This window comes from Triticum dicoccoides, chromosome 6A, assembly GCF_002162155.2.
Source record: "Triticum dicoccoides isolate Atlit2015 ecotype Zavitan chromosome 6A, WEW_v2.0, whole genome shotgun sequence".
NCBI lineage: Eukaryota > Viridiplantae > Streptophyta > Magnoliopsida > Poales > Poaceae > Triticum > Triticum dicoccoides.
Genome location: NC_041390.1, coordinates 84,590,499 through 84,608,861, shown reverse-complemented (window position 1 = coordinate 84,608,861; position 18,363 = coordinate 84,590,499). Strand labels below are relative to the sequence as shown.

Sequence of the window (18,363 nt, the reverse complement as noted above, 5' to 3'; positions counted from 1 at the left end):
CTTCCAAACACATGGAACCATTTCACAAAATTCTCCATAATATGGGAAAACATTCCCTTTATTCAGCATCGGGAAATACATTCTTCACCATATTCTCTAAGCCTTTGCAAGTAGAGTTGGATTTTTGTAGCTGAGGCTAATTGATGGCCACAATTGGATGTATCCACTTGCCTATGGTTCATAGCTTCTGATACCGAAGACAATCGAACTTGGTTTATGAATCAAGTTTCAAATGCTTGCAAAGGCTTATAGAATGCAATGAAGAATATATTTTATAATGTTGAACAAGGGGAATGTTTTTTCACCTTATGAATAATTTTGCAAAGAGGTCCTGGGGTTTCAGAAGGACGTTTCTACCGCAATGGCTTATATGAAAGACCTGTTCACGTAACTTATGGACACAACTATTGGAGAATCAAATGAGGTATGACTCTAATTAAGTCAATATCACTCTCAAATCGATAAGGTATGTCTTCATTCCGGGCATCAAGTGTGACTACATCACTGATAATATAGGAGAGTATTCTACAACTTGAGCAGAGACTTTGAGGACTTACATGTTGCTGAACTAGCTCACAATCTTAGAGAGATGATCAAGGGTTTGTGGAGGAAGAGGAGAAGGATTTGAGAAAGACTACCATCTAGACGGATACTACCAAGTATTATGGTTCAGTTGAGGGCAAATACTAGAGGTTTTACGCACTTGAAAGTTGTGCAATCTATTGATTGGAGTGTAGAGGTTTCAAACAATATAAAGAATTTTAAAATTCATATTGCAAAGATAATCAGAAGACTTGTAATTGTCTTGAATAAAAGCGCGGTGGTAAACAACGTCAATATGCCTTGGCAATTGTGACATTACAAAAATGCCTTGAACAGTTTTGTGCATTAGTACTACTCTGTGGATAATTTCAAGGCTCTTATGGCAGATAGATTGAGCCAGCAATAGAAAAATCATAGTGGTCGCGGGTGGAGCTTCCATTTGTTGTGGTGACAATACTTAAGACAAGAAATGAAAGAAGTTAAAGAAAATTGAGGATTAAAGGATTTCCTTGAAGGTGGCCACATGAAGAAAGGTTCCAAGAATGGTAGCACTACTCCCACAAATGCAAGGTGAAGAAAATGATTAGAGGCCTAGTGACTTGCAAGAAATGTGGCACAAAGGGTCATAAGCAAGCTAGTTACAAGTGCTCACTTAGAACCAAGAGAAGGCAATTGTCATTTTTCGTTCAAAGCTTAAATTATGACCTCATGCCAAAAAATAAACCTTGTTTTCTTTAATTTCAACAATAGGAAGCCTATAAAGAGCAATACAAAAGCTATGATAGGTGAATCTAGCAACCCACAAAAGCTAGATAGAGAACAAATACTACACAACATTCCGGGCGCATTCGCTAGAAGGTAAACAACAAATAGTTACATGTTCGACAGTGTAAAAAAAGAGAAACAAAATACTTATATAAATTTGATAGCATGTATATGTGCATCCTCCTTGATTTCTTTCTCGAAGAAGTATTTCATCACAAACCAGAACTAGTCTAGAGAGGATACCCGCTGCAACTTTAGCAAAGAAGACGACTCCAAAGAGGAGGCTACAAATATCACTTATGTGAGATGTGAACTCACATGTACTTTTATCTCGTGAGTTCTGAACTCATTGCAATATTATGATGAATCATGCATCAAGTGTCAACATGTCTCTACCTTGCCATTATACTAATTTTTTTGAGGTATACATGCTTGAAGTGTTTCAGTTAATCACAAACCTCACATGAGCTATGCCAAGATTTGACATTATTCTATAATTTATTTGCTATCTCTTGCCACTCACTTCAAGTCTCCAATCATATTACTGCAAGTTTTCAAGGCTTAATCAAGCAAAAGAAGAAGCTACTCAAGCATGTGATGGCAAAATTTATTATCTATTTATTTGGGCAGGGTGACCATAAATGACCTTTGCTACTTGTAGGCGTAATTCCATTTCCTCTATATTGAATAAGCTGCTGCAAGTTCAACAAAACAGATTTCATCAAGCAACAAAAAGATAACCAACTGATCCCCAGAGATCCTCCTCGTCTGCCATAGTTCAAGCGAACTAGGTTCTCACTCTTATCCACGGTTGTCTCATGCATGATTCCACTGGGTCAATCTCACGGTGTCGGAAACATGATTGATGGTGAGTAAAGAGAAGGGGGGGGGGAGGGGGAGCATCACTGACTAGGCAAACAAGAGAATTGAGAGAAAGGTAGAGACCATGATAGATCGATGTTTATGCTACATATTGTGCTTCCTCCAGCGGCGAAGTGTGGAGCAACAGAATACGAAGCGGGAAGAAGCACCGGCAGCCAACCATCAGAGCAAGAGGATGGACAATGTACTACCACTAAAATATCTATACCCCATATATCTCACTTGCTTTAATCTTTTACCAGAAAGTAGGTGCACCGTTTCAAGAAATTAGATTATACCTCGCACATTGACACATGAATTGTTTGCAATATTCAAGGAAATTTTATTGTATGAAACATGAATATTTGGATTAATAATATGAGAAATGATATTGAAAATACATACGGTTTGTTGCATTTAGTTATTGTATACTTGAAAATATTTACTGAATAAAAATAGCATATATAATACAACGCAAAGTCTTTTTCCATGAATGAATATTGAGGTGATACTTTCTTGTGGTTGCATGCATGTTGAGCTAGTATGTTTGCATGCTGAAAGAATTAAGTTAGTATGGCTGACATATTTAGTTATGGACGCTGCTACGTAGCGCCCGCGCGCTATGCGGAAGGGTCTGGTGGCTGGCATTTTAGGAAAGTTTCCTACTCATAGTGCAGACAGTTGTTATCTCGGGGGCGCACCCATTCTGAAAACCGAACCTGCTGTTTATGAAAGATATTGCTTCTGCATCCCACCCGTAGAACACTTCCTCCCCTGAATTGCGAAGACCCAAGGTGTGGTGGATGCTTTTGGCTGTTAAGGGGATCTCGCCCCTGCCTGGGACAACGATGAACTCGCTATCTGGGTCGTAGATCTGCCATTACCCACCTGCTGAGGTCTGCGGGCATTGTTGTTGCTTCGGTCTTTAATATGCCTCCCAGAAGGTAAGTTTCTATCAGATCCTTCTGCCGTTGGTCCAAGCTCTTGTTTAACTTTACTAGCCTTGCTGGCGATGCTCTGTTTCGACCTTCCTGAACTGGCTTCTTCCTAGGACGCCTATGGCCTTGTATTACTCTTGTTGCACCCTGTTAGAAGCGGACATGAAAACACAAAGAAAAAGGGTGATTCTCTCCGATCCTCTGTCGGAAGTCATTTTGAAAAAAAAATGTTCGGTGGGTACCTCGCCAGTCTGTTCATCTGTGGAGCCCTCCATTTTTAATAAAACTTCCACACGGGTGTTCGTGAAAAAAGAAAAAAAAAAAGAGGTGGCCTTGCCTTGCCTGCATTTGAAAAAATAAAAAATGAGTTAGAAGAAACTATTGTTGAAAAACCCTTGCCGACTACTGGAGGCAAAACCTTGCCTACACAAAAAACACTAAAAAGAATATTTGGGATGCATTTGGGATCCGCTTCAGTTTTGGGATCGTGCCCTACGACCGCACAAAATTTTTGTGCAAACAAGTAGTGATTGGTTACTTACAAAGTATCTACCTGAGATTTATAAATATTAAAGAAGGGCTACCTGCAGCTTCATCAGTTCATGTTTTCCTCTAGGAGTACAACTTATTAGTTTTCCTTGGAGAAGTTCACTGTATATAATCAATCACATTGTTGCTTATGGATGTACAGTCACACTGATGTGTACAATCAAATTACTGATATACTTTCATGATTTCGTTTCAGTATAAACGACGAAGTGCTTGCTTGAGAAAAATGTAGGCATCATTTTGGCTTACAGAAAAGATAAGATGTGTTGCAGCTATCTGGTAAACCTAACAGTTCATCTGTTCTTGCTAATTGCAGTAATCAGTATCAGTACAAAGATAACCACATAACAGACCAATCTGAGAACACTCCTATCAACTCTCACATGCACAAGTTTCTTCAGTTTCAAAAACGTAATGCAGTTGCCGACGAAAATCATGCAAGGCGATAAGCAAATCAAAAAGAATTGTGAACGTTTGCTGGCTGCAACGGAGATGAACATTACTGGCGAAACAACCACATTAATTCCCTTCCACGTTCCTGAAAGCGTGTTCTAAGCGATCAAACGAGACCTACAGCGAGCCCGGCGTGAATGGCTAGTTGTTCAAATCAATGTCGAAAAGAAAACCTGGGCGCATCTGAGCCTTTCCTCGCCTGTTTCTCCGCCTCGCTTGAGCGGGCAGGCGGCGGCGCGAAACCCAAATATTGTCAAAACTAGCTTAATTCTGAAGGAAATAAAATGCTAAAAGTGCCCTCTCTGCATGTGAAAGCAAACTTGCATACTCAAAAATGCCTTCCTATATACAAACTTGCCTACTGCTTCCAGGACTAAAAATGTATACCGACAGAACTTGCTTACTAGGCGACTAAAGCAATACTACAGTATTGCCTACTGAAACATAGATGTATTGCCTACTGAACCACGCACGCGCTGCCAAAAATTGCCTACTGGAAAGATTGTTCAGGTTGAGCGCCTTTCCTTCCTCATCTCACCCGCGCCGCCCCCTACCTTTCCTCGCTTGTGCCTCGTCGCCTGGCCCTCGCACGCACTCCGGCGAGCCCCCGCTGCTCCCACCTCCAGCAGGACCCCTCGCCCGGCCCTCGCCTCCTCAAAATCCCTCCCCTCTCTCCCTCCTCCCCGGGAGCCTCTCCGTTTTGATCTACCCTTGATTCCCCTTGCGGTCGTTGATAACGACGAGGCCATCAGCGACGAACCCCCAGCAGCCATGAGATGTGTGAGCGAGGGGGAAACGTGGGATGAACTCACCTAGGTCGTTCGAAGCAAGCGGGATCTCGCTCTCCGGGTGCTCGTCGCCGCCTCCCGCTGAACCACCAGCTCCACCCCCTCCCCCGTCGCCGCTGCCTTCTCCTCCTTGTACGACACACGCCCCGCCCTCGCCTCGTCGAACTGCTATGGGATCCTTCGCCAGGGGGGCGTCGCCGCGCTCGTTGTATTAGACTCGCCGCCGGCTCTCTCATCGCCCGCGCTCGCGGCGAAGCTAGGGATTTCGTGCGGGATTTGGCTCGTCGTCGGGAGAGGGTGTGAGGTGGAGAACGGGCAAAACAACAGGATAGATGAAGCAGGGCGTCTCCCAAAAATTTGAAGCGACCCGACAAAAAATAACCGTCCACCAGCCACGTGTCCGTGCGGGGGAGCGCGAGATGGACGGTCGTGGTGCGGCCGCTGCATTGCGTCTGATAGCGCGTGCCGGACAGCGATTGGGTTTAGTTATATCATCGAATAAGCTACAACATTATAAGGCATTCAGCAAACAATCACTGCGATACGCAACGACTAACAAACCCCTAAAAAAGATTAACGAATCCGTAAACTGGCTAAAACATGGATCATTTCATTTCCTCGAGGATGCCCAAATAAGACCACCTCATACGTACTAGCTTGGTGTTATCATCCTCAATCAAAATACCATCCTCAGCCAAATCCGTAAACTGGCTACTAAATATTACGACAACAGCATCTGAGCGTCGATATAATCTCAGGATATATATCGACTCCCTAATTAGTGCACCCGGAACAAGACGTGCCCCACTGCGAGCCACACCCGTAGCAGAACTGGTAGCCACACCTGCCAATTTCACGCCAATACATCGGTCAGTTTTTGATGCAACAACAGTACCGATCTTAATAGAATTTCACCGGAAGATACGTTTCCTAAAGAGAAAATTACCGGCATCTGATGTGCGAGCAGCCTTCGGTCTTCTCCACGAAGAACTGGCACTTTGAGCACCGCCTCCACCTCCTCCCCGCGGCCATCTCCAGCAGCATCGCGTCCCCCCTGACCGTGTCCCGGTGCCTGTAGGCGGCGCAGTCGGCGCCGGCGTGCCACGGCACGCGGCACTGGGCGCAGAACAGCCGCCTGCACACCTGGCACTCGGACTGCGTCACGGTGTCGCCGCCGTCGTCGGACACCATCATCTCGGAGCAGTCCGGGAATGGGCAGTAGGTCCGCCGCGCGCCGGCGAACATGGACTCGCACAGCGCGGCGCACCACCGCTCGAACACGTCGCCCGGGAGCGCGGCGCGGCAGAGCTCCGGGTCGAGCGTGCCGGCGCATGCCGCGTCGAGGCACCCCACGGCGCCGGCGCGGCCCAACTCGAGCTTCGCTCGGACGTGGCCCGTCAGGCACGCCCCCGCAGAAGGCGTGCGTGCAGGTGATGCTGCCGCGGTGGGCCCCCGAGGGCGCCATGGGCTCCATGCAGATGCTGCATGGCCGCTGCACGGCGTCCGCCATTGCCGCGAGCTGTTGAGGGAAGGAAGGCAGGAAGTTTTCGAATGGTAGGATCTGCTGGTTTGGGGGGTTTAGAGTGGGATTTTAAGGGCCTTTCCGTTGTTTCCCAAGAAGTGTCAATTAACGCTACGGACGGGTGACGATGCCTCGGTACTGTATATCGTGGTGATGATTCAAGAAGATCTTGATACTGATTTTGACGATGCCTCGGTGCTGATTTTGACCAGATTTTGAAGGCTTCGTTTTCCCGTGGCGGGGCGTCCTATGCCCCCCTTCCGTCCACCGCAATTCCCGTGGCTCTGTTTGCCGCCGTTCGCGCTACTCCGATTTCCCCGGCAGGTCCAACAAACTCGACTGCATGCGCCTTTGCATCCCCGCAGACGGGATACTACTAGCCGCCTCTCCATCCTTGGTGATCGACTGCTCTGTCCGCGACGCCGTCGTCTTTGCGCGCGGTAACTCTGGACCCGGCTGGGGCACGATCAGAGCACCCCTTCAGCGGCGCGCGTTTCGGCGACACCGCGACCAAGAAGCTGGCCGATCAGATGGAGGCCAAGCGCAGGCGTTTCGATGACATGGCCAACAAGATGCGGATGGAGGCCACGCGCAGGGAAGAAGAGGCAGAGGACAGGGAGTACTTCACCGGTCTCATCCAAGACATGGAGAGGTCCGGCACAGTCACAAAGGAGATGCCGAACGCACATATCGTCAAGTACCATGTTACGTACAATTCTATCTATCTAGGACCAAACTCCATCATGCTTCTTCCTTTGTTCGTCATTGCTGGAATCTTACTTAATTATGTTGTTTCACTTGTTGGATCGACGAAAGATCTCTTGGAGAAACTATGGGGATGGGACAGACTGCTATCCATGGGGGATTCCGCCTTGTCGTGGTCCGACTACAGCGCCTACCTCGAGGAGTATCACCGTCGGAATGTCGATGCTGTTAGCAGCATAGCTGCTCTGGCTCAGACCGTAAGCATAATAAACCTCCTGCCACCAATTATACATATCCTGCTCCTGTTTAATTTTTATGGTTTTTCAAGTAGTGTCTCATCAGTGAGGAGCAGCTTGTGTCCGAGTGGAAGACCCAGATGAAATCTCAAAAGGATGTTATCCTGCTGACGAGGAAATCGACCCTTCTGAGTTGCCTGATCCACGAGTGTGCACGTTCAGTCGTCCACGCAGCAGGTCGTGGCTTTTCCAATCTGCACGGTTCGGCTTTGTTGGTACGTTACCTAAGAAGTAAGAACACACCAAACGTTTTTCTTGTATCTGATCATTTGGTCATGAAATGTTGTTGTGTAATCCTTTCTCTGCATCCTAATTATCTAATGTTACAATTAGCTGAAATGGAAAGGGGGGAAACTAGTTAATACTTATAGGAGGAACTTGGCGGCTTTGTTCCTATATAAAGGATAAATTGGCACCCAAATTCGCCTTGGCGAGTTGGATTGGATATGGATTATTTTGATTGACTTTATTTTCATTGTACTATGCAAAACGATGGTTTCAAGTGTATTGCAAAGGAGGCTGACCTGACGCGTGCCTTGTTGAGGTGTGGCAATGATCCAGTTGATGATTACTTAATCGACCAGAGCAGAGAGATACGCACTTGTGCCTTGTGCCTTATGAACTGCACCTCGCAATTCGGTTGCCGCCTCCGCTGCCATGCTGGTACGTGCCTGCCTGCCGGCCTTCAAAAACCACCTAATATTACCATCCATCCATCTGTCAAATTGATGATCACCTATGTATGAGCCTTACGGGCCATCTGTCGAACATAACATTATCATTCATCAAAAGCAGCCATCCTTCCTTGGCTCAGGCGCGTGTTTAGGCACGAGCTGGGCATTACCGCTGTGCGCTTCGCCGGCTGTGATATGGCCACTGCGTACGTAGTCTTCCAGCGGGAGTCTAAGCAGGCTGCTGCCCTGCGCGCCAGTCCGATCGAGGTGGGCGATCGTTTGGTCTGGATCCTGCCGCACAACGCGGGGGACAACACTTTCTGCTTCTCATACCGCCATGTGGTGTGTCTCTCGCTAGAGAAGATGTCGCTCGAGCTGTGGAACAGGCGGGGGCTAGCGGCAAGTGTCGCCGGCTTCGCCAACTTGTTCCGTGTCGAGCACGCATGCCTCCATGGCAGCGAGTTCTCAAGCATCTTCGTCTTCGTCAAAGTGGAGGCTGTGCACCACATTCCTCATCATCTCACCTTCCACCGTGTCGATGGCAACGGCATCTACGCTGACGTCGTCATCAATGAGATATGGGACGTGGCTGAGACGCTTGGCGCCCCCACGGCCCCTCTACGCGCGTCCAGTCAGCAGGAGGAGGGCGCTGGCGGCTCACGTCCCCTGCTCCACCTCGCCAGGGCCACGCGCACCCTCGCTCCTCGGCGTCTCGCGGGCGCTCCTTGGGAGGAAGGGAGGGCATGGCTGATCACGCCTTCCGTTCTTTTCTGCACCCGCACATGGCCTTTGACGGTGATTTCCTCGTCATGCTCAAGCTGGCGGCCAAGCCCAAGCTTATCAAGGGGGCCACCTTCTCCATCCCCACGGTGGCGCAGGTCACTCATGAAGATGATATGTGCCTCTGCCTGCATTCGTCTTTGCTCGCAGCGGACCTGCGCACACCGCGGGTCACGGTCTCCTTCAACCCCGAGGATTTGAGCTTCTCCTTCAAGATGGAATTAAGCAACTGCAGGGCCACGGAGGGCTCTATCCGTGTGCGGCCAGTGCTGATGGATGACGGCTTCTTTCCTTGCTTCGACTACCTCACGGTGTCGTTGACGCGGGAAAGTTGCTGTTCACTCCTTTTCAAATTCTAGCCTCAGCTAATGGAGGGTGGGCCGTGTCCGCGGACCCTTCCGCTTCTGCCTTCTGTGGAGAGTAGGCACCCGCCCAAGGTAAATGTGCCCACCAGTATGCTGCCCGCAGTCGGCTGGCTTCTCTCTTTAGCACAAGAAGCCTTTCCTCCAGAAGCCCAGTTCCCAGCCCAAACCCACTACAGAGCCCACCAGATCCTCGTTTCGCGGCCCATTTGCACTCGGCCTTTCACTCATATCCCCAGGCCTGAGCCTGGGGTCCTTCTGAGTGGCCAGCCTTCACCTGTGGTGGCCACTGATCTTAGCCATGGCGCCTGTGCGGCGCTCCCACCTCAGGTGGCCACTTTCTTTTGCAGTTGCTGGGAGCAGCAACGTGAGCTGGCTGTCGGCGATCTCATATCCACCAAGCCTACGCTCTAGTTGTTCCCCCCTCTCCTCTCGGGCCCCGTCGCTGCTGCCGGGATGCCGCCTGTTGCAGCTTTCGATCTGAATCTGTGCGCAGCGGCTTGGAGCTCGGGCGATGGGGGCCGTGCTGCCTCCGATCTAGCCCCGGAACCTACCCAAGGCCTGCGCATAAGGGAGGTGCATGCGCAGCCTGTGGTGCATGCGTCCCCATGTCACAGTCAGCGGATCCGGAGTGCATATGATGGTGTGCGCCTAGGCTCGGTGGAGCGCACTGCCAAGCGGAAGGCGGCGTCGGCCAAATCTGGCTCTGGCAGCGAGCCGTCTCGCCGCCCCAGCTCCTCGTGGAAGAAGAAGGCGAAGGCGACAACGGTGGCTGGGCTGCTGCAGCTGCCACTTATGGACACCCCGTCCCCGCTGACGAGGGGGAAGCTGCGTCGGATTGCTCAAGTGTGTGACCTCAATGCACCTGCCATCCTCGATCAAGTCAGAAACCGTGTGGCGTCCGCCTCATCTGGTGATGTTGTTGGGGAACGTAGTAATTTCAAAAAAATTCCTATGCACACGCAAGATCATGGTGATGCATAGCAACGAGAGGGGAAAGTGTTGTCTACGTACCCTCGTAGACCAGCAACGGAAGTGTTGACACAACATAGAGGAAGTAGTAGTACGTCTTCCCGATCCGACCGATCCAAGTACCGAACGTACGGCACCTTCGAGTTCTACACACGTTCAACACGGTGACGTCCCTCGAGCTCCGATCCAAGTGTTGAGGGAGAGTTTCGTCAGCACGACGGCGTGATGACGGTGATGATGTTCTACCGACGCAGGGCTTCGCCTAAGCACCGCTACGATATGACCGAGGTGGAATATGGTGGAAGGGGGCACCGCACACGGCTAAGGAACGATCACGAAGATCAACTTGTGTGTCATGGGGTGCCCCCTTGCCCCCGTATATAAAGGGGGAGGGGGAGGTGTGGCCGGCCCCTAGGGGTGCGCCTGGAGGAGTCCTACTCCCACCGGGAGTAGGACTCCCCCATCTTGCCTTGTTGGAGAAGGAAAGGGGAAGGGGGAAAGAGGAAAGCCCCCCCCCCTTCCTTGTCCTACTCGGACTAGGGGGACGGGGCGCGCGGCCTGCCCTGGCCGGCCCTCCTCTTCTCCCTTAGGGCCCATGTAGGCCCATTAACCCCCGGGGGGGGGGGGTTCCGGTAACCCTCAGGTACTCCGGTAAAATCCCGATTTCACCCAGAACAATTCCGATATCCAAATATAGGCTTCCAATATATCAATCTTTATGTCTCGACCATTTCGAGACTCCTCGTCATGTCCGTGATCACATCCGGGACTCCGAACAACCTTCGGTACATCAAAACACAAAAAACCCTAATTACGATCGTCACCGAACTTTAAGCGTGCGGACCCTACGGGTTCGAGAACTATGTAGACATGACCGAGACACATCTCTGGTCAATAACCAATAGCGGAACCTGGATGCTCATATTGGCTCCTACATATTCTATGAAGATCTTTATCGATCAGACCGCATAACAACATACGTTGTTCCCTTTGTCATCGGTATGTTACTTGCCCGAGATTCGATCGTCGGTATCTCAATACCTAGTTCAATCTCGTTACCGGCAAGTCTCTTTACTCGTTCTGTAATACATCATCCCGTAACTAACTTATTAGTTGCAATGCTTGCAAGGCTTGAGTGATGTGCATTACCGAGAGGGCCCAGAGATACATCTCCGACAATCAGAGTGACAAATCCTAATCTCGAAATACGCCAACCCAACAAGTACCTTCGGAGACACCTGTAGAGCACATTTATAATCACCCAGTTATGTTGTGACGTTTGGTAGCACACAAAGTGTTCCTCCGGTAAATGGGAGTTGCATAATCTCATAGTCATAGGAACATGTATAAGGTATGAAGAAAGCAATAGCAACAAACTAAACGATCAAGTGCTAAGCTAACGGAATGGGTCAAGTCAATCACATCATTATCCTAATGATGTGATCCCGTTAATCAAATGACAACTCATGTCTATGGTTAGGAAACATAACCATCTTTGATCAACGAGCTAGTCAATTAGAGGCATACTAGTGACACTCTGTTTGTCTATGTATTCACACATGTATTATGTTTCCGGTTAATACAATTCTAGCATGAATAATAAACATTTATCATGATATAAGGAAATAAATAATAACTTTATTATTGCCTCTAGGGCATATTTCCTTCAGTCTCCCACTTGCACTAGAGTCAATAATCTAGTTCACATCGCCATGTGATTTAACATCGATAGTTCACATCACCATGTGATTAACACACATAGTTCACATCGACATGTGACCAACACCCAAAGGGTTTACTAGAGTCAATAATCTAGTTCACATCGCTATGTGATTAACACCCAAAGAGTACTAAGGTGTGATCTTGCTTTTCTTGTGAGAGAAGTTTAGTCAACGGGTCTACCACATTCAGATCCGTAAGTATTTTGCAAATTTCTATGTCAACAATGCTCTGCACGGAGCTACTCTAGCTAATTGCTCCCACTTTCATTATGTATCCAGATTGAGATTTAGAGTCATCTGGATCAGTGTCAAAATTTGCATCGACGTAACCCTTTACGACGAACCTTTTTGTCACCTCCATAATCAAGAAACATATCCTTATTCCACTGAGGATAATTTTGACCGATGTGTAGTGATCTACTCCTAGATCACTATTGTACTCTCTTGCCAAAAAACAGTGTAGGGTATACAATAGATTTGGTACACAACATGGCATACTTTATAGAACCGATGGCCAAGGCATAGGGAATGACTTTCATTCTCTTTCTATCTTTTGCCGTGGTCGGGCTTTGAGTCTTACTCAGTTTCACACCTTGTAACACAGGCAAGAACTCTTTCTTTGATTGTTCCATTTTGAACTACTTCAAAATCTTGTCAAGGTATGTACTCATCGAAAAACTTATCAAGCGTCTTGATCTATCTCTATAGATCTTGATGCTCAATATGTAAGCAGTTTCACCGAGGTCTTTCTTTGAAAAACTCCTTTCAAACACTCATTTATGCTTTGCAGAATAATTCTACATTATTACCGATCAACAATATGTCATACACATATACTTATCAGAAATATTGTAGTGCTCCCACTCACTTTCTTGTAAATACATGCTTCACCGCAAGTCTGTATAAAACTATATGCTTTGATCAACTTATCAAAGCGTTTATTCCAACTCTGAGAGGCTTGCACCAGTCCATAAATGGATCGCTGGAGCTTGCACACTTTGTTAGCTCCCTTTGGATCGACAAAACCTTCCGGTTGCATCATATACAACTCTTCTTCCAGAAATCCATTCGGGAATGCAGTTTTTACATCCATCTGCCAAATTTCATAATCATAAAAAGTGGCAATTGCTAACATGATTCGGACAGACTTAAGCATAGATACGAGTGAGAAACTCTCATCGTAGTCAACACCTTGAACTTGTCGAAAACCTTTTTGCGACAATTCTAGCTTTGTAGATGGTAACACTACTATCAGCGTCCGTCTTCCTCTTGAAGATCCATTTAATCTCAATGGCTCGCCGATCATTGGGCAAGTCAATCAAAGTCCATACTTTGCTCTCATACATGGATCTCATCTCATATTTCATGGCCTCAAGCCATTTCGCGGAATCTGGGCTCATCATCGCTTCCTCATAGTTCGTAGGTTCGTCATGGTCAAGTAACATGACCTCCAGAACAGGATTACCGTACCACTCTGGTGCAGATCTCACTCTGGTTTACCTACGAGGTTCGGTAGTAACTTGATCTGAAGTTACACGATCATCATCATTAGCTTCCTCACTAATTGGTGTAGTAGTCACAGGAACAGATTTCTGTGATGAACTACTTTCCAATAAGGGAGCATGTATAGTTACCTCATCAAGTTCTACTTTCCTCCCACTCACTTCTTTCGAGAGAAACTCCTTCTCTAGAAAGGATCCATTCTCAGCAATGAATATCATGCCTTCGGATCTGTGATAGAAGGTGTACCCAACAATTTCTTTTGGGTATCCTATGAAGACGCACTTCTCCGATTTGGGTTTGAGCTTATTAGGTTGAAACTTTTCCACATAAGCATTGCAACCTCAAACTTTAAGAAATGACAGCTTAGGTTTCTCGCCAAACCACAGTTCATACGGTGTCGCCTCAACGGATTTAGATGGTGCCCTTTTTAACGTGAATGCAACTGTCTCTAATGCATAACCCCAAAACTATAGTGATTAATCAGTAAGAGACATCATAGATTGCACTATATCCAATAATAGTACGGTTATGACGTTCAGACACACCATTATGCTGTGGTGTTCCAGGTGGCATGATTTTGTGAAACTATTCCACATTGTTTTAATGGAAGACCAAACTTGTAACTCAAATATTTGTCTCTATGATCAGATCATAGAAACTTTATTTTCTTGTCACGATGATTTTCCATTTCACTTTGAAGTTCTTTGAACTTTTCAAATGTTTCAGACTTATGTTTCATCAAGTAGATATACCCATATCTGCTCAAATCATCTGTGAAGGTCAGAAAATAACGATACCCGCCGCGAGCCTCAACACTCATCGGACTACATAGATCAGTATGTATTATTTCCAATATGTCAGTTGCTCGCTCCATTGTTCCAGAGAACAGAGTCTTAGTCATCTTGCCCATGAGGCATGGTTCGCAAGCATCAAAATGATTCATAATCAAGTGATTCCAAAAGCCCATCGGCATGGAGTTTCTTCATGCGCTTTACACCAATATGACCTAAATGGCAGTGCCACAAATAAGTTGCACTATCATTATTAACTTTGCATCTTTTGGCTTCAATATTATGAAAATGTGTATCACCACGATCGAGATCCAACAAACCATTTTCATTGGGTGTATGACCATAGAAGGTTTTATTCATGTAAACAGAACAACAATTATTCTCTAACTTACATGAATAACTGTATTGCAATAAACATGATCCAATCATATTTATGCTCAACGTAAACACCAAATAACATTTATTTAGGTTCAACACTAATCCCAAAAGTATAGGGAGTGTGCGATGATGATCATATCAATCTTGGAACCACTTCCATCACACATCGTCACTTCACCCTTAACTAGTCTTTGTTCATTCTGCAACTCCTGTTTCGAGTTACTACTCTTAGCAACTGAACCAGTATCAAATACCGAGGGGTTGCTATAAACACTAGTAAAGTACACATCAATTACATGTATATCAAATATAGCATTGTTCACTTTGCCATCCTTCTTATCCGCTAAATACTTGGGGCAGTTCCGCTTTTAGTGACCAGTCCCTTTGTAGTAGAAGCACTTAGTCTCATGCTTAGGTCCAGACTTGGGTTTCTTCACTTGAGCAGCAACTTGCTTGCCGTTCTTCTTGAAGTTCCCTTTCTTTCCCTTTGCCTTTTTTGAAACTAGTGGTCTTGTTAATCATCAACACTTGATGCTCTTTCTTGATTTCTACCTTCATCGATTTCATCATCCCTTGCATACTATAGTTCATCACGAAGTTCTACTAACTTGGTGATGGTGACTAGAGAATTCTATCAATCACTATTTTATCTGGAAGATTAACTCCCACTTGATTCAAGCGATTGTAGTACCCAGACAATCTGAACACATGCTCACTGCTTGAGCTATTCTCCTCCATCTTTTAGCTATAGAACTTGTTGGAAACTTCATATCTCTCAACTCGAGTATTTGCTTGAAATATTAACTTCAACTCCTGGAACATCCATATGATCCAGGATGTTCAAAATGTCTTTGAAGTCCCGATTCTAAGCTGTTAAGCATGGTGCACTAAACTATCAAGTAGTCATCATATTGAGCTAGCCAAACGTTCATGACATCTACATCTGCTCCTGCAATAGGTCTGTCACCTAGCGGTGCATCAAGGACATCATTCTTCTATGTAGCAATGAGGATAAACCTCAGATCATGGATCCAATCCGCATCATTGCTACTAACATCTTTCAACTTAGTTTTCTCTAGGAACATATCAAAAATAAAACAGGGAGCTAAACGCAAGCTATTGATCTACAACATAGATATGCTAATACTACCAGGACTAAGTTCATGATAAATTTAAGTTCAATTGATCATATTACTTAAGAACTCCCACTTAGATAGACATCCCTCTAATCCTCTAAGTGATCACGTGATCCAAATCAACTAAACCATAACCGATCATCACGTGAAATGGAGTAGCTTTCAATGGTGAACATCACTTATGTTGATCATATCTACTATATGATTCACGCTCGACCTTTCGGTCTCAGTGTTCCGAGGCCATATCTGCATATGCTAGGCTTGTCAAGTTTAACCTGAGTATTCTGCGTGTGCAAAACTGGCTTGCACCCGTTGTAGATGGACGTAGAGCTTATCACACCGATCATCACGTGGTGTCTGGGCACGACGAACTTTGGCAATGGTGCATACTCAGGGAGAACACTTTTTATCTTGAAATTTAGTGAGAGATCATCTTATAATGCTACCGTCAATCAAAGCAAGATAAGATGCATAAAAGATAAACATCACATGCAATCAATATAAGTGATATGATATGGCCATCATCATCTTGTACTTGTGATCTCCATCTTCGAAGTACCGTCATGATCACCATCGTCACTAGCACGACACCTTGATCTCCATCGTAGCATCGTTGTCGTCTCACCAATCTTATGCTTCCACGACTATCTCTACCGGTTAGTGATAAAGTAAAGCACTATAGCGCGATTGCATTGCATACAATAAAGCGACAACCATATGGCTCCTGCCAGTTGCCGATAACTCGGTTACAAAACATGATCATCTCATACAATAAAATATAGCATCATGTCTTGACCATATCACATCACAACATGCCCTGCAAAAACAAGTTAGACATTCTCTACTTTGTTGTTGCAAGTTTTACGTGGCTGCTACGGGCTTAGCAAGAACCGTTCTTACCTATGCATCAAAACCACAATGATAGTTTGTCAAGTTGGTGTTGTTTTAACCTTCGCAAGGACCGGGCATAGCCACACTCGATTCAACTAAAGTTGGAGAAACTGACACCCGCCAGCCACCTATGTGCAAAGCACGTCGGTAGAACCAGTCTCGCGTAAGCGTACGCGTAATGTCGGTCCGGGCCACTTCATCCAACAATACCGCCGAACCAAAGTATGACATGCTGGTAAGCAGTATGACTTATATCACCCACAACTCACTTGTGTTCTACTCGTGCGTATAACATCAACGCATAAAACCTGGCTCGGATGCCACTGTTGGGGAACGTAGTAATTTCAAAAAAAATCCTACGCACACGCAAGATCATGGTGATGCATAGCAACAAGAGGGGAGAGTGTTGTCTACGTACCCTCGTAGACCGGCAATGGAAGTGTTGACACAACGTAGAGGAAGTAGTCGTATGTCTTCCCGATCCGACCGATCCAAGTACCGAACGTACGGCACCTCCGAGTTCTGCACACGTTCAACACGATGACGTCCCTCGAGCTCTGAACCAGCCGAGTGTTGAGGGAGAGTTTCGTCAGCACGACGGCGTGATGACGGTGATGATGTTCTACCGACACAGGGCTTCGCCTAAGCACCGCTACGATATGACCGAGGTGGAATATGGTGGAAGGGGGCACCGCACACGGCTAAGGAACGATCACGAAGATCAACTTGTGTGTCATGGGGTGCCCCCTTGCCCCCGTATATAAAGGAGGGAGGGGGAGGTGCGGCCGGCCCCTAGGGGTGCGCCTGGAGGAGTCCTACTCCCACCGGGAGTACGACTCCCCCCTCTTGCCTTGTTGGAGAAGGAAAGGGGAAGGGGGGAAAGAGGAAAGGGGGGCGCCCCCCCCCCTTCCTTGCCCTATTCGGACTAGGGGGGAGGGGGTGCGCGGCCTGCCCTGGCCAGCCCTCCTCTTCTCCCTTAGGGCCCATGTAGGCCCATTAACCCCCGGGGGGTTCCGGTAACCCTCGGGTACTCCGGTAAAATCCCGATTTCACCCAGAACGATTCCGATATCCAAATATAGCCTTCCAATATATCAATCTTTATGTCTCAACCATTTCGAGACTCCTCGTCATGTCTGTGATCACATCTGGGAGTCTGAACAACCTTCCGTACATCAAAACACAAAAAATCCTAATTACGATCGTCACCGAACTTTAAGCGTGCGGACCCTATGGGTTCGAGAACTATGTAGACATGACCAAGACACGTCTCTGGTCAATAACCAATAGTGGAACCTGGATGCTCATATTGGCTCCTACATATTCTATGAAGATCTTTATCGATCAGACCGCATAACAACATACGTTGTTCCCTTTGCCATCAGTATGTTACTTGCCCGAGATTCAATCGTTGGTATCTCAATACCTAGTTCAATCTCGTTACCGGAAAGTCTCTTTACTCGTTCTGTAATACATCATCCCGTAACTAACTTATTAGTTGCAATGCTTGCAAGGCTTGAGTGATGTGCATTACCGAGAGGGCCCAGAGATACCTCTCCGACAATCGGAGTGACAAATCCTAATCTCAAAATACGCCAACCCAACAAGTACCTTCAGAGACACCTATAGAGCACCTTTATAATCACCCAGTTACGTTGTGACGTTTGGTAGCACACAAAGTGTTCCTCCGGTAAATGGGAGTTGCATAATCTCATAGTCATAGGAACATGTATAAG

General features: G+C 46.7%; 1 protein-coding gene, 1 long non-coding RNA gene and 1 pseudogene across 2 annotated transcripts; 1 reads left to right on the top strand and 2 right to left on the bottom strand.

Annotated features, from left to right (window-relative positions):
* Window positions 1–1,782: 1,782 nt before the first annotated feature.
* Window positions 1,783–5,222, bottom strand: LOC119318974. Its single transcript, XR_005154301.1, has 3 exons — window positions 4,922–5,222; window positions 3,350–3,449; window positions 1,783–3,254 (listed from the first exon to the last, which is right to left on the bottom strand). It is a non-coding gene; the product is annotated as an uncharacterized LOC119318974 (long non-coding RNA).
* A 449-nt stretch (window positions 5,223–5,671) lies between these two features.
* LOC119317675 lies at window positions 5,672–6,407 on the bottom strand (annotated as a pseudogene).
* A 55-nt stretch (window positions 6,408–6,462) lies between these two features.
* On the top strand, window positions 6,463–7,937 carry LOC119319639. The gene is made up of 2 exons (XM_037594088.1): window positions 6,463–7,381; window positions 7,456–7,937. Exons 1-2 carry the CDS (start codon window positions 6,950–6,952, stop codon window positions 7,780–7,782), a joined length of 759 nt encoding a protein of 252 aa, XP_037449985.1. The 5' UTR covers window positions 6,463–6,949; the 3' UTR covers window positions 7,783–7,937.
* Window positions 7,938–18,363: the final 10,426 nt, after the last annotated feature.

Coding starts and splice junctions, on each gene's coding strand:
- LOC119319639 (XM_037594088.1), top strand. CDS start 6,950: ATGGAGGCCAAGCGCAGGCGTTTCGATGACATGGCCAACAAGATGCGG. Junction 7,382..7,455: donor TAGCTGCTCTGGCTCAGACC/GTAAGCATAATA, acceptor TTTTTCAAGTAG/TGTCTCATCAGTGAGGAGCA.